We start from the raw sequence: 15,962 nt of genomic DNA, 5'->3' as shown, positions 1-15,962 counted from the left end.
TCTACCGCTGGGTTTAAGAGACATGCTTCACCATTGAGTAATTTTCTATATTCCAACTAAATGTTTGACGTGTGGAGGTGTTGTCACGCGAATGAACGCGACTATACGTACCTGTCACCGCGTCACAACACCTACTCACGCATAGATCTGTTTATTACTGATAAATGTCTACTACAACAAGTGTCGACTTCGGAGATTCACGCCACCACCTGGTCAGACCACGCCCCTATCAGCATCACTATCAATACTAAATTGCATGTGCCTAACTCCTATCTTTGGAGAACAAACAACTACCTTCTTCATAATCCACACACTGCAAATTCTCTCAAACAACACTTAGAGGAATTCTTCTCTATTAATTCCGAGTCGGTGTCTGACCCGGTGATAGTGTGGAGAACCCACAAAGCTGTTATTAGGGGGACCTTTCTCCAACTAGCAGCTAGGGAAAAAAAGCAGAGATCATTGAAATTTGACCAAATCACGGCCGCCATTGAGTCCACTGAATCCCAGAATAAACAGAACCCCTCTCCTGCACTTCAAACACGAATCTTTAAACTACGTCACGAGCTACGCTCACTTCTCCTAGAATCATATGGGAAAACACTTACCAAACTCAAAGCGACTACATACTCCACGGGTAATAAAGCGGGAAAGCTATTGGCCTTGCAAATAAAAGGGTACAAAACCAAATCCAAAATTCCGTTCTTGATTCACCCTCACTCCAAACAAAAACTCCTGAAACCCCAAGAGATAGCTAACGCGTTCGGAACCTACTATACGGATTTATACAATCTGAGAGACGATAAACAAACAGTACAACCATCGCAGGAGGTAATTAATGCATTTCTAGAGCAAATTAAACTGCCTTCCGTCTCACAGGAACAACTAGATACTCTTAATGCCCCTTTCACAGTCCCTGAAATATTAAAGACTATAAATAGGCTCCCAAACCACAAATCCCCGGGACCAGATGGACTCAATGGAGAATACTACAAATCTTTTCAACGCATATTGACTCCCACACTCTGTGAAGTCTACAACTCCGCGGTATCTTCCTCCTCCTTCCCATCAGAGATGCTAAACGCAATAGTAGTTACACTCCCAAAACCTGGTAAAGAACCAAATGTCCCCCAAAACTTTCGCCCTATATCCTTATTAAACGTAGATGTCAAGATTTATGCCAAATTATTGGCCAACCGATTGATAGATATCATCCCCAATCTTATACACAAGGACCAATCCGGTTTCACAACAGGCCGCCAATCCTCCGATGCCACTAGAAGGATGATTGATATCATCCATTACGCAGGGAGCTCAGGTACCCCCTCTGTACTCTTGTCCCTAGACGCTGAAAAAGCATTCGACAGAGTGCACTGGGGGTACCTGTCTTCCACTCTACACAAATTTGGGTTTAATGGTCCAATTTACAACGCTATTATGGCACTTTACTCTTCCCCCTCAGCCCAAGTATACTCTGCTGCAGCACTATCCTCCCCATTCGCCATATCCAATGGCACTAGGCAAGGGTGCCCTCTATCCCCCCTAATATTCAATTTAATAATGGAACCACTGGCACAATCGATTTGCGCAAATCCTTTAATCAAAGGCATCACCATAGGCGACAGGTCACATAAAATTAGCTTATTTGCGGACGATGTAATCCTCATGCTGTCTGACCCCCTCACCTCCCTCCCGGCGGTCCAAGAGACGCTAGCCTCCTTCAGCAAAGTTTCCTACTACAAAGTCAACGACACTAAATCCTGCATTTTGAATCTAGGAGTGGACTCCACGACTAGTATGATCCTACAGCAACAAACGCCATTCACTTGGGCAGATAAAAGTATATCTTATCTTGGTGTCCAACTAACCAAAACAACGGCAGAACTCTTTTTACATAACTTCATTCCCTTTAGAGCCAAACTGCAGGAGGATCTGCGCAGACTGGCGTCTCTCGAGCTGTCCTGGATGGGGCGCCTAGCGGCCTTTAAAATGATGCATCTCCCCCAAATCCTATACCTGTTCCGAACACTACCTATAACCATTCCCGCCAAATATTTCAGGTCCCTGCAGTCCCTCCTTTCCTCCTACATGTGGCAAGGTAAAAAAAGTAAAAGCGCACACAAAATTAATCAAGCATCGAAGGGCTGGGGGCACTGGCTATGTTGATTTTCAAGACTATTACATGGCATCGATCCTGACCCAAAATAAAGACTGGTTCTCACCTTCTCCGTCCACAGAATGGGGACAAATCGAAGCTTCTCATGTCCCTGGGAAAAATCTCTCCGCATGGCTTCTATCTAACCCTAGATCCCCACCGCCACACTCACATATTCCCCCTACAATGATAGCTACGGCCCAAGTTTGGAAAAAATTTGTTCACCTCGGCCAATCCTACCCTACTAAAACCGCTATACGAATCCCCTTACAAGTTCTCCACTACAAGATTGACCTAATTTCCTTTAACCAATGGCATCACAGAGACATCCTTTATATCAATGATCTCTTCTCCAACCACAAAATTAAAACCTTCCCCGCCCTACAAGAAGAATTTCATATCCCTAACACTGACCTCTACCTCTATCTCCGGACGAGACATTACCTACTTGCAACCCCAGAGTGGACCTGCACACTCCCACATCCCGCATGGAAACTCTTTATGACCCAACCTACTATCAGTAAAGGCATTTCCCCCTTTTACAATTTACTGCGACAAAAAAGTATTTTCACCAAGAACAACTCACTGCTTGCATGGGAATCAGATTTAAGCCATACTTACACCTCAGAACAATGGGCTACTGCTTATAACTCCACATTTAAGGTCACCAAATGCTCTAATCTTTGGGAATTAACTATCAAAATAGTACAGCGTTGGTATCTAACTCCCACGAGATTGTCGAAATTCGGCACACCCCATAATAACCGATGTTGGCGACAAAGTGGCGACAAAGGTGACATGCTCCACACTCTTTGGAGCTGCCCCAAACTGACTTCCTTCTGGGAATCAATTTTCCAACTGCTCTCTGAAATAGCTCATGTGCCTGTTATCTCTCAACCCAGCCTAGCACTTCTTTCCCTGAACCTAGATACATACCCCAAACATCTCAGACATACGATTCTACATGTCCTACTCTCAGCCAGACTATGCATCACTAGACTATGGAAAAATCCTTCACCGCCCACGGTGGGAGAAGTGGTGAGAATGACCCACTTGCATTTTACCTACGAACAAACGATAGCTCGTTGCCAAGGTACCCTATCACGTAACTCCCAGACATGGCTACCATGGGCAACATGGATCGAACACCAAACTGTCCTTCCATTGTCGTATGAGAACTCTATCGTAAATCCGCCCGCAGTTTTTTAAATACAGGAATGTTAATATTGTTACCCTATACACCATGGTTATGTTGTCAATCATACGTATTATGATGTTATACTTGTAGCTGCGCCTTCTGTACTAGACGACTAGTATTTTACTTACCATAAGGGGGCTGGACTCTCCTCCTGGCCACAGCAGTGCTCCCGTAAGGGGTGCCCGGGAGGAGGCTCCAAGGCCCCCCCAGACTAATTAGCAACAAGGCAACATCTCTATTACTTGTAAGTACCTGTATTCTACATCACTGCACATTTTCTCTTGTTACTGACTCACCCTAGGTTGATTCCATAATTGACTAGTTAACGAATGTATGTATTTTGATAATACTGTAACGCACTATCATTTGTACTACCTGTTAAAATCTAATAAAAATCTATATTTTAAAAACAAGATAAAAAAAATCCACAGCAAAAGGAATAACAGGGTACAGGAAAATGATGACGCGTTTTGCACTACAATCAGTGTTTACTCATAGCTAACCATCTTTCAAGCAAACATAAAATATATAGCATAAAACATAAAAAGAGGCAAGGCATATCACATAATTGAAAGATTGAAGGCAATTACATACAGCTGAATCGCACTTGCAAATAGATCCTAGCATGTGCTGCCAATCTTAATCTTTCAATTATGTGATATGCCTTGCCTCTTTTAATGTTTTATGCTATATATTTGATGTTTGCTTGAAAGATGGTTAGCTATGACTAAGCACGGATTGTGGTGCGAAACGCGTCAACATTTTCCTGTACCCTGTTATTCCTTTTGTTGTGGATTTTTTGATTTTGTTTTGATGTGGCCCACGTTGTTTCAATTAAAGATGGGATTTCAAGTCTTTTTCCAGTGTGCGGCTATCCAGAGTTTTGTCCTGCTTGTTTGCTCAGTGTGTGTGTGTGTGTGTGTGTGTGTGTGTGTGTGTGTGTGTGTGTGTGTAATGGTCAGCACCTGGGGCTCATCAATAGGAGACAGAGCTTCAGTCCTCGAGGATTACCTTGGAGCGGTGGTTCATCCTTTCTATCAATTGTTCTGAGAGGAGTGACAGATCGTGTGTTCCTATTCGCTAGAAACCACAATCTGTCACTTCCTCTAGTCTGTCCTCTTTAGTTAGAAACACGTACAAGGGAATAGTTAACCCCTTTATCGCCCGTAGTGTTAACCCCTTCCCTGCCAGTGACATTTATACAGTAATCAGTGCATTTTTATAGTACTGATCGCTGTACAAGTGCCAATGGTCTCAAAAATGTGTCAAAAGTGTCCGATGTGTCTGATAATATCACAGTCCCGATAGAAATCGCTAATCGCCATTACTAGTAAAAAAAAAAAAATGCTATAAATCTATCCCCTATTTTGTAGACACTATAACTTTTGCACAAACCAATCAATACACGCTTATTGCGATTTTTTTTTACCAAAAATATGCAGCACACACATTGGCCTAAATTGAGAAAAAATTAGATTTTTTGTACTCAACGTAAAATCCTTTTCTCTGTATTTCAACGACTGACACAGCTCCTTTCTTAGACCATCGGGTTGTTATGCCACCTTCAGGCGAGGACTAGGCAGAACATGTTATAACAAAACCAGAAATTTCTAGTTCTGCCCAAGGGGTGGTCCCTTAGTTAACAAGCCCCCAGCCTGCTTCCTGCAGCACGTCAACAAACAGTATAACGTAAAAAAATAGGAGGGGAGCTGTGTTAGTTGGTGAACTACAGAGAAAATTATTTTACAGCGAGTACAAAAAAAAATCTTATTTTCTCTTACATTCACCGACTGACAACTCCTTTCTTAGACCATAGGGACGTCCCCAAGCAGTGCCAAAACGAGGGGTGGGAAACAGCAGAAAAACTTCACCCACAATGGCATGTGGGAAACAGTATAAAAAAAATCACCAAAAAAAACAGTGTGGGAACAGCTTAGAACTTTTACCCACAAAAAAAACCCAGAGTGCTCCTCATCTGGGAGTCAATACCTTAAAAACCGCCTCAAAAACTTGTGGTAACAAATGCAACAGTGCATTTACTTAAAAGTAACTGTTTTTTACAAAAAAAAAAAACAGGAACATTTTTAAGTGCAATTGCAAATTACACGGCCTCCTGCAAAACTTTGCGGCCAAAACAGGCATCAGTCGATGCACTGGCATCTACCCTGTAGAATTTAGTAAAGGTGTGAACAGACGACCAAGTAGCCGATTTACACACTTGAGCGACAGACTTGATGTAACAATCGCCCTGTTAGAGTGGGCCATGACTGGAAAGGGGGGGCACCTGCCCCTTCAAGGCATAGGCCTGTACTACAATCTGTCTGCTCCACCTGGAAATGGTGGCAGACGAGACCGCCATGCCTTTTTTCAGACCAGCCACCTAAACAAACAAGGAGCCTGACTTCCGAAAGGGAGCCGTAGCCGACAAACACACCCTCAGAGCCTGGAACGCGTCAAGGGCCACCTCTTTAGGATGTGTCGGTTTTGGACACAGAGATGGTAACACAATGTCTTCAATGATGTGGAGTGCCAAAACCACCTTTGGCAGAAAAGAGGAAAGGCATAGATCAGCTGGTACTGACCCCACGGAGCCACCAGCGCTACTGACGTGTCTGCCCAAGGATCTCTTGTCCTGGACACGAACCTCGAGACCTTCTAATTGAGACGGTAGGCCAGAAGATCCATATCTGGAGTGCCCCAACGCAGGCACAGTAGCCTGAACACCTCCGGATGCAACGCCCATTCTCCTGGTTCCAGCATCTGGCGACTTAAGTAGTCCGCCTGCCAGTTCTCCACTCCCGGGATGTAAATGGCCGATAGGGCCGGTAAATGTCACTCTGCCCACTGAAGGATGTAAGCGACTTCCCGTGCGGCAGCTAAGCTTCTTGCTCCTCCTTGATGATTGACATATGCCACTGCCGTGGCGTTGTCTGACTGGATCCTGATCGGACGCCTTCGAAGTCTTATCGACCATGTGGAGAGACATAGCCTGATCGCTCACAGCTCAAGCACATTGATCAGTAACTTGGATTCCTCCTCCGACCAGAGGCCCTGGGTCGACTGAAATCCCATTACTTCAACCCAGCCATTACTTCAACCCAGCTTAGGTTGGCGTTCGTTGTGATCACTGTCCAATTCAGAGGTAGGAATGACTTCCCGGGCGGAAGTTCTGGGGACCTCAGCCACCAGAGCAGGGAATCCCTGACTAACTAGCTCACCTGACTCTGCTGATCCAGGGACAATGGAGATTTGTCCCATTTCTTCAGGATCTCGTTCTGCAAGACTCAGGTGTGAAACTGGGCCTATGGTACTGCCTGGAAGAAGGCCTTGCATGCAGAAGCGTAGCAAAGACCACCTGTAGTTCATCAACAGTTTTACCGAGGCACTGAGAGTCTGCAGCTTGTCTGAAGAGAGAAACACTCTCGCTTTCATAGAGTCCAGCAGTAAGCCTAGGTACTCCAAACGCTGAGTCAGTACGATCAGCGACTTTTTTAGGTTCAACAGCCACCCAAATTCCTGCAGGGTCTGCATTGTGATCACCACATTGTTCTCCAATTCTGAGGAGGAAGATGCTCTCAGGAGGAGATCGTCTAGGTAACCTACAATCGTGATCCTGCGTTGTCGCAGCAACGCCAAAATAGGAGCCAATACCTTGGTAAAGATTCGGGGGGTTGATGTCAAGCCAAAAGGGAGAGCCACAAACTGATAGTGGGCTTCCCCAACTGCAAAATGCAGACACTTCTGATGCTGAAGGCATATGGGTATGTGCAGGTACGCATCCTGGATGTCCAAAGACTCCAGGGAGTCCTTGATGGAGTGCAGCAACTACTGAGTGGACTGATTCCTTTCTGATTCTCTGTACTTTTACAAGGTAATTGAGGGCTTTTAGGTCCAAGATTGGACGTACCCCTTCCTTTTTGGGGACTACAGATTGGAGTAGAACCCCTGGAATCTTTCTGGCTCCGGAATGGGTACTATCACCCTGCAACTCGAGCAGGTCCCTTACTGCCCCCATTAAGGCCTCCCGGCGAGCCCGGAGTAGGGGTATGCTGGAGGGGAAGAATCGGTTTGGTGGCCAAGAGAGGAACTCTATCTTCTAGCCAGAGGAAATCAGATCAGAGACCCATTGGTCGGACAGCAGAAGTGGGCCAATCGGGCTGCAAACTCCCAAAGGTGACCCCCCATCCGTGCTGCGGGAGGTGGCAACTCTGAAGGTTTTTGTCCTTCAGAGTTCGTCCTGTCAGGCTGGGGATGTTTCGCTGAAGCCCCAGGCGGACAAAAAAAGCTGTTTATGAGCAGAAAATGAGGGCCCTTGCCTACGGCGTGGCTCCTTAGCCTTCCTGGCCTGTGGGAGTAGGGTACTCTTACCACCTGTGGCATTTTAAATAATGTCATCCAACGAGGCTCCAAAGAGGCGCTCGCCAAGCAAGGGTAAATCCGTCAGGGCTTTTTTAGCCCAGCATTTTAGCCAAATCAGGCGCCTCAGCACCACTGCTGACACTGAAGCCCTGGATAACAGAGGGAGGGTATCCAGGGGCGTGTCACAAACGTACTTAAGGCCTTGCACTAACTTGTCTGCTAGTTCCACGCAGACAGGAGAAGCCTGTTGCTCCCCTAATTTGCGGTGCAAAATTTTTGCCCGCTCAGTCAGTGTCTTCGACACAAGTGCAGATGCCAGTACAGGTCGCACTGCTGACCCAACAACCATAAACAAGGAACGGGCCACTGCCTCGGCCTTCCTGTCAGTGGGGTCTTTAAAGGCAGGAGTCCCTTCTACCAGGATCGTGGCTTCTTTCTTTAACCTGGATACTGGGGGGTCCACGGCCGGAGGAGCGGACTATTTTTTGAGAAGGCTCTCCTCAAAGAGGTAACGCACCGCCATGTATTTGGGGACCGAAAAGGTCATTTGCAGTCGACCCCATTCCTTGTATATGAAACTTATCGAAATAAGTCAGATACGGAAACACCTTAGGTGTATGGGCTGGCTTACGGGACCCAAAAGGGACCACTACATTAGCAGAGGGATCTGCTATCTCCTGAATTTTCTAGTTATCACGCACAGCCATGATAAGTGCTCCAACAAGCGCTTTATCGCGCACGGACCCGGACGGGGACTCACTGTCTGATCGGTCCTGGTCAGCGTCATCTGAAACGACAGAGCAGGGGCCGCCAGCCTCAGCGGGGCCGAGTCTGCATCAGCGCTCTCCCCGGAGGACAGGGGGAAGCAGGGGCCGTTTAATACCACCTTTGTGCCCACGCACCACCTCCATCTTGGCAACAAACGTATTAAGGACCGCTGACAAAGCGTCCAGAGGCACTGCACTGTCTCCAGGCGAACCGGTTGCAATTGCCTGGATTTCGGGGGAAGAAACACCAGTTTCTGAAGCCATGCTGACCCTACCCTGTCTGCTACCTGTTGGGGACTTAGGACAGCGATGGTCCCACCCTCTTAACTGCTGCAGGCTGAGGGGCCCCCACCGCAGGACTCACCACCCGGACAGAGTTCCGCGCTGTCAAGCTAGGTGCGTCTATGTCAGCTCCCAGATGCTTGTGAGAGAAAACCGCGCTGGGCTGAGCCCCACTGTACAGTGCTGAACATGAAAAACGTGTTCAGGCTTCAACAAAGTGGCCACTGAGCGCCCAGTATAAAGGACATAAACACAGGGAAAATGGCCGCTGGACTACAGTAAAACGGAGTCAAGACAATGCTGCACCCTGGTCACACCAAAAATGTCTGAACACTGTATGCAATGAGGGACAGTGAAAACAGGCAGAGGAAATGGCGGCAAACAGCACTACCGCGGTCAGCAGACACAGCTAGCCAGCACAGTCCCTACCCCAGGTGAAAGACCCCCAGGGAGCCCCTGTCTATGGCACACACACCGCTCAGCAGCCCATGCAGCATCCCCCACATGGAAGGGGGGAGGGAAGATAGGGGCAGGGAGAGAAGAGAGGGAGGTGAGGGACCCCCAAATCGACTTCCCAGGGAATGCTTAGCTGCTCAGCCCCACTGAGGCAGGGAGAGCTGTACTTACCAGTCCTGACGAGCTGGGGAACATTCCATCACAGACCCACTCTCTGATCCATATGGGGTGGCTGCTGGCCCAGCACACTGTGACACAGACATCAGTAGCCCGGTCAGATGTGTGTCCCAGGGCATTACGCCCACCGGCTGCCCCTGGAGCTGGGGGGCATATCGTGGCTGACCCAGCTCGGAGCTCTGGTCCGCACACGCTCGCTGGCCAGGCTAGGGAGACTACAAGGATAAGGGTATCCAGCCTGTCACCCAGCCGGGTTGTTGATAGCAGATCACAGGATCTTTAAAATTGCGCAAAAAGCAAACTTCTGCAGAAAAAAATCCACGGACCGATGGGCCCGCAGGATTCCTAGGTCCTTCTCCTTCACTAGGCAGAAAAAAAACTGAGGCTGCAGGAAGCAGACTGGGGGGTTGTTACTTAAGGGACCGCCCCTTGGGTGGAACTAGAAAGTTCTGGTTTTGTTATAACATGTTCAAGCGTTTCTCCACCCCAAAGGTGAAGTTCCGCTAATCTGATCCCTCCCCCCTCCGGTGCCACAATCGGCACCTTTCAGGGGGGAGGGGGGTGCAGTTACCTGGATAATCCAGGTATCTTCACCCACTTCCGGGACAGACCGCCGCAGACGCCCCCCCGTTGTGTTCTGGGAACACACAGTTCCCAGGACACAGCGGGGACCAGAAGAGACGCGAAGCGCGACTTGCACATGCGCAGTAGGGAACCATGCAGTGAAGCCGCAATGCTTCACTTCCCGATTCCCTGACAGAGGATGGCGGCGGGGGCAGCAGCGAGACGAGCGATTGCTCGTCATCTGCCGCCGACATCGCTGGACCCTGGGACAGGTAAGTGTGATTTTATTAAAAGTGAGCAGCTGCAATTTTAGTAGCTGCTGGCTTTTAATATTTTTTTTTTTTAGGTGCAGAACCACTTTAACATGTTCTGCCTAGTCAGACCAGAAGCCCAGTACAATGGCAAAATTAAGGACTCCAATGTGTACCTGTGCCAAATCCAGCACATTCCAACATCCCTGATAAGTAGAAAAAATAAAAGAGAATTCATGCTTGTACAGAAAAAAGATAATAGGAGATACCAGGATTAGCCTATTTTTAAATGACTGAAAATTTTACATGTGCAGACTATTTTTTTGTCATTAATTTGTGTGGTGCACATAAATAGGGGAACAAAACACACAACCTGAGAATCCTGGTTTGCAAAAATCACCTATTTCCCTTTTTGCCCCACAATATTTGCATGTGGGGTGCATGTTTAAGAGATATTTACTGTACCTATGGGTAAAGCTTTATTATAGGCTTACCTGTAGGTACAAGTTTAAAAAAAAAAAAAAAAAAAAAAAACTTTACTAAGACTTGAAGGTATATGAACAGTTTAGTGTAATTTTACTCAAATTTCCTGCCTATGTCAATAGTCCGAAACACATATGCGGAGGGTGAACAAGATGTAATTAGTAAATAACAAGATGTTTATGTCAAATACATGTATTAAAGGAAATGTTTTCATTAACTTGAGTTAACTTACCTTTTTAAGATCACCTTCCTCTAAGGTTAACAACTGTCTTAATGTTATGTCAGATTCCTACAAGACAAATGGATGGCATGTGTATATGATGATCAGATGTATAATAAAAGCAGAGTCAGCATAGGTTCATATTATACAAATAAATGTAACAACTATTTAATCCTCAATAACAAAGAATAAACTAAAGGAAAAACTTTTTTGGGGGGTTTGTAGAGTGGACAGGATTAGAACACCTGTCAGTTTTTATTGCTGGCTGTGTCCCCGTTAAGGAGATTCATCCTCTGTATTTGTTCTGCTTACCATTATCATTGAAATTGAAAGCAAAAGAAAACCTCAATTTTGGGTTCTCCCCAGAAAAGTAAGAGGAGGGATCTTCCAATGGGGACACCCATGACCTAGGGGTCCCCAAGGAATTACCTTTGTTTGCAGTAATTTCCACTCACTTCCTGTTTGGCTATGAGAGAGGAAGTGAAGGGAAATCACTGCAATGGGACACAGAGGGTGAGGAAAAAAAATCTAACAGAGGTTATAATAACCCTCCCTTACTCTGTCTAAAATGAAAACAAAAAAAGTTTTGCTTATAATTCTACTTTAATTTTATTGATCTATGCTGTTATACTGCATCCAACTTGTCAGCAAATCATAATTTCCATTTTACATAAGCTTTTAAAATGGTAGTGATATTTATGGTTGTCCCGAAACCACCTTTTTAAGACTGAATACAGGTACCAATACCTTTTTTTTCAAAGGACTCGATGATACCGATTATCGATACATTTCTTTTTAATGTCATGCAACAGTTTTCAAAGCACAATACAGATTAGGTGGCACTGATATGCCGCACTGAAAGGATTAGTTGGCACAAACAGGTGGCTGGCACTTATGGGCATTGGGTACTGATAGATGGCATTTATGGGCACTGATGGGCAGGCACTGAAATGCCATGAGAGGAAAGGTTGCCTGCGACTTTCATCTTGGTACTCCTTGCACTCGGCCACAAAAAAACAGCAGCCACCATTTTGTTACACCCAGAACTATATGGGCTGGGTGTAACAAGATGTCAGCTGCTGACTTACTGTGGTCAAGTCCAAGATGGGCGTGGGGATATCCAACTGCTGATGTCGACACAGAGCGTCAATTCCATTGTTCCGCCTGCTGAGTCACCTAATCTCTCCCAGGCAATGGATCAGGCATCAGGAGCATTTGTGCGAGTACAAGTACTCGCACAAATGCTCGGTATCAGTCCCGATACTAGTAGCGGTATTGGGTAAACCATAGTAATATTACTATGAACTCTGGGGCGGTTTCAAAATGACCTTTCAACCTACAAACATAAACCCAATGCTACTTTAAAAAAATTAAAATAAATCATAAATCACACTTGTGCTGGTGGCTAGCCTCCTTCACGTGTTATGAGGGAAAGAAAAAAAAAAGGGGGGGGATTTTGACATACCTGTAAATTCCATATTTTGGTGTACAGGTCACAAAAATTGATTCATAGACCATGTGTTTTATGCCGCTACCTTCAGATGACTGGACAAAAGCAAAAGCTTCACTGGGTCTGCGCTTTAGTGTATTAATATAACCTCACCCACTCAAGCTCCAGGTTTTTTTTTGTCCTGTACTCCAAGATATGTAATTTACAGTTAGAACAAAATTCCCATTCTCCTTATCAGGCAGACACTAAAGGACACAGAAATTGATTCATAGACCATGGGATGTCCCCAAGCAATAAATTAAGGGATGAACAATAAACCAGCAAGAGGCCCATTAAAAAAAAAAAAAAAAAAAAAAAAAAGAACAACAAAGAGTCAACTGACCCAAACAGATAATAGCAGAAGCACCTGACAGCTGAAGTGAAAGCAGAGACTCAAAACAGCATCCTGGCAAACAAAAGAGTTTGGAATAAAACTTGTAAAGAAGATCAGGTGGTAGCTCTGCACATTTAAGGATGGGATGCTAGATGCTGTAAAAAGCCAAGAAACTGAACCTTAAATGAGAGAAAGAGCGCAGCAGCAAAAGGGGACTATATTCTTCGAGGCAGAAGCCTTTTAAAAAGGCAAAACTACCACCCATTTGAATCGAAAGAGAGGGAGGAATCCACGCAAGAAGAGAAAAGGGGTCAGGCCCCAAGGGAAGACCTTAGCAAATAGACAAGACTCCATATCTGACCCCAAAAAGTAGAGAAACTTATACACTGCGCCATCCAGCAGGAACTGGGAGGGAAAAATTTAAATAATAAAGGCAATAAAAAAATAGGATTTTTTTCGTCCAACTGACCCGTAAAATCCCTTTCTTTGAGTACATCATGGGACACAGAGTTAGGCTAATATTCATTACCTGCTGGGACGTCCCAGAGCAATAGCCTTGAGGGGAGGGAGGCACCCTGCCAAACAATAGCCATGATACCTCTTATGGCAGCCCACAGTACACTGCGGCCGAAAGCCAAAACCTCGGTTGCTCAAACATCCCCTCGATAACATTTTGTGAACGTATGCACTGAAGACCAGGTAGCAGCCTTACAAATCTGAGCCACAGATACCTGATGCCCAGGAGGTTCCTCCACACCTAGTAGAATGAGCTCTAACCGTAAAGGGAGGAGCTTTACATTTCAGACCATAGGCCTGAAGGACCAATTGATGGACCCAATTGGCAATGGATGCTTTGAAAGCTGCCTGCCCCTTCTCGGATCCTTTTCATAAAACAAAAAAGGAGTCCGATTCTCAGATCCCCGCAGATCTAGACAAATAAACCTCAACTGACCAGACAACGTCCAAAGATTGCAGTAGTCTCTCTTACGCCGAGAGAAAAAAAAGGCGGCAAAATAATGTCCTGTTTTAAACGAACGGCAGACACCACTTCTGGCATAAAGGATGGAACAGGTCCTAACACGACCCGGTCGTGGTAAAGGATCAAGTATGGTTCCCTGTACGAAAGTTTCTGTAACACAGACAGCACCAAGTTAAAGTCCCAAGGACACATAGGCGACCTAATGGGGGAAGCCCCCTGCATAAAGGTTTGGATCAGTGAATGACAGGCTAAAGGCCTGTGGAAGAATGCTGATGGGGCTGAAATTTGACCGCTGATTGTACTCAAAGGCAATTTTATTTCCACAGCTGACTGTAGAAAAAGAGAAGCGTCCATGACTCGTCTATTGTCAGCCTCACAATCTCCGGGAACCAAGGCCTTCTGGGCCAGGCTGGTGCCACCAGAATGACTGGAACTCCCTCTCTCCGAATCCTGCACAACAAATGTGGAAGGAGAGGGATCAGAGGGAAAGCATAAACCAGGGAGTACTGGCTCCATGAAACTACTAGAGCATCTGCTCCGATTGCCAGAGGATATCTTGTTCGGGACACAAATTGCTGTAGCTTGTTGTTCTTTTGCTCAATACGTTTTTATTGAAAAGTAGAATGCACGTTACAAAGAAATAAAAAAGTATCCTCTGATGGCATACTTTACAACCACAAGATGACACCAGGCGTATTGAACATTCCACATAGTATTAGCCATAGACAAGGCGTCATTAGAGGCTTAGGGCCATTCAGTAACCACTAGCCTCCATAACTCCATGACTCGCAACTTACTGAAATGTGTAAACCGGTAATGCCAGTATAGGACCGCTGTAGCTTGTTGTTGAACCTGGATACCAGTAGGTCGACCTCTGGCCATCCCCAACATTGGAAAATTTCCTGAAACACCCCTGGGTGTAGGCAGATCTGCTGGTGGATGAGATAATCTTCCTTCCAGTTCTCTACTCCCAGGATATGGACTGCGACAGAATCGGCACATGTCACTCTTGCCCAGGCTAGTATGTGGTTCATCCTCAGAGCTGAATGACTCTGGGTACCGCCTTGGTGGTTTTATATAGGCCACTGCAGTGGTATTGTCAGAATGAACCCTGATAGGGCAGTCCTGAAGCTCTGCCATTCAGGACCGTAGGGCTAGATGTACTGCCCCTAATTCCAGGACATTGATAAGCAGGATCTGTTCTGTCCTTGAACTTTTCCCCTGAGCTGTGAGCCCTTCTAGGATCACTCCCCAGCCTGAGAGACTGGCATCTGTAGTCAGTACTCTCCAAGTTACCAGGAGGAACGATCTTCCCTTTCGCAGGTTCTGATCCTGCAACCACCAGTTTAGGCTTAAGCATGCCCAAGGAGATGAGAACATTGGTTAATCCTGGGTTTGTCCTCTCCTGTTCCAAGCCAACAAGATGTCTTGTTGTAGAGGCCTGAAATGGAACTGGGCAAAGGGCACCACCTCAAAGGAGGATACCATCTTCCCTCAAAGACTTATTCAGAGCCGAATGGAGGGTTGACTGGTGCCCCTTATCTAATGAACCTGATCCTTCAGGGCACAGATCTGTGCGAGTGGCAAGAAAACTCTTGCTTGGACCAGACCTAAATACTTTAGACTGAGCTGGTCTCAAGGTTGACATTTTGGTATTTATGATCCAGCCTAAGCTTTCCAAATACCGCACTGTGCATGTTATTCTCTGTTCTAGAGCCTGTAGCAAGTGATTTCTAAGCAGGAGGTCATCCAGATAACCGAGCGCCAAGATTCCTTGGGCCCTTAAAAGGCCCAGTGCTGGTGCTAGGACCTTTGTGAACACACGGGGAGCTGTAGTAAGCCCGAAGAGTAGAGCCACAAACTGAAAACCACGTTCCTCTACTACAAATCACAGGAACCTCTGATGAGGCTGAAAGATGGGTACGTGTAAATATGCGTCCTTTATATCGATGGAGGCTAGAAAGTCTCCCATCTGGAATGAGGATACTACTGAGCAGACAGACTCCATTCAAAAGGACTGGATCAGTAGATACTGGTTCAGAGATCTTCAGTCCAAAATGGGCCTTGTGTCCCCATTTGGTTTTTGAACCGTAAATAGGTCTGAATAAAACTAAATGATGTAGTGCCAAAAGCAATAAGTCTTTTTGGAGGATCCAAGGGAACGTTGGATCTTAGAAACCTCTGAAGGGGAACCCCCCCCCGCAACACCAGCTTGTAACCGCAGGATATAGTTGAGGTGACTCACTCA

General features: G+C 46.0%; 1 protein-coding gene across 1 annotated transcript in view; it reads right to left on the bottom strand.

The window, feature by feature from the left end:
- The window catches only part of ASZ1 (ankyrin repeat, SAM and basic leucine zipper domain containing 1), a 575,076-nt gene that overhangs the window by 219,507 nt on the left and 339,607 nt on the right, over positions 1-15,962 (bottom strand). Inside the window, exon 10 of the mRNA XM_077471359.1 lies at positions 10,925-10,981. Coding sequence (XP_077327485.1) covers positions 10,925-10,981 — 57 coding nt within the window. The remainder of the gene's footprint in view (positions 1-10,924; positions 10,982-15,962) is intronic.

The sequence above is a fragment of the Lithobates pipiens genome, unplaced genomic scaffold (genome assembly GCF_037356315.1).
Source record: "Lithobates pipiens isolate NorthernLeopardFrog02 unplaced genomic scaffold, aLitPip1_a1.2 Scaffold_8, whole genome shotgun sequence".
In the NCBI taxonomy this organism is placed as follows: Eukaryota; Metazoa; Chordata; class Amphibia; order Anura; family Ranidae; genus Lithobates; species Lithobates pipiens.
This window is presented reverse-complemented; position numbering and strand designations above follow the sequence as displayed.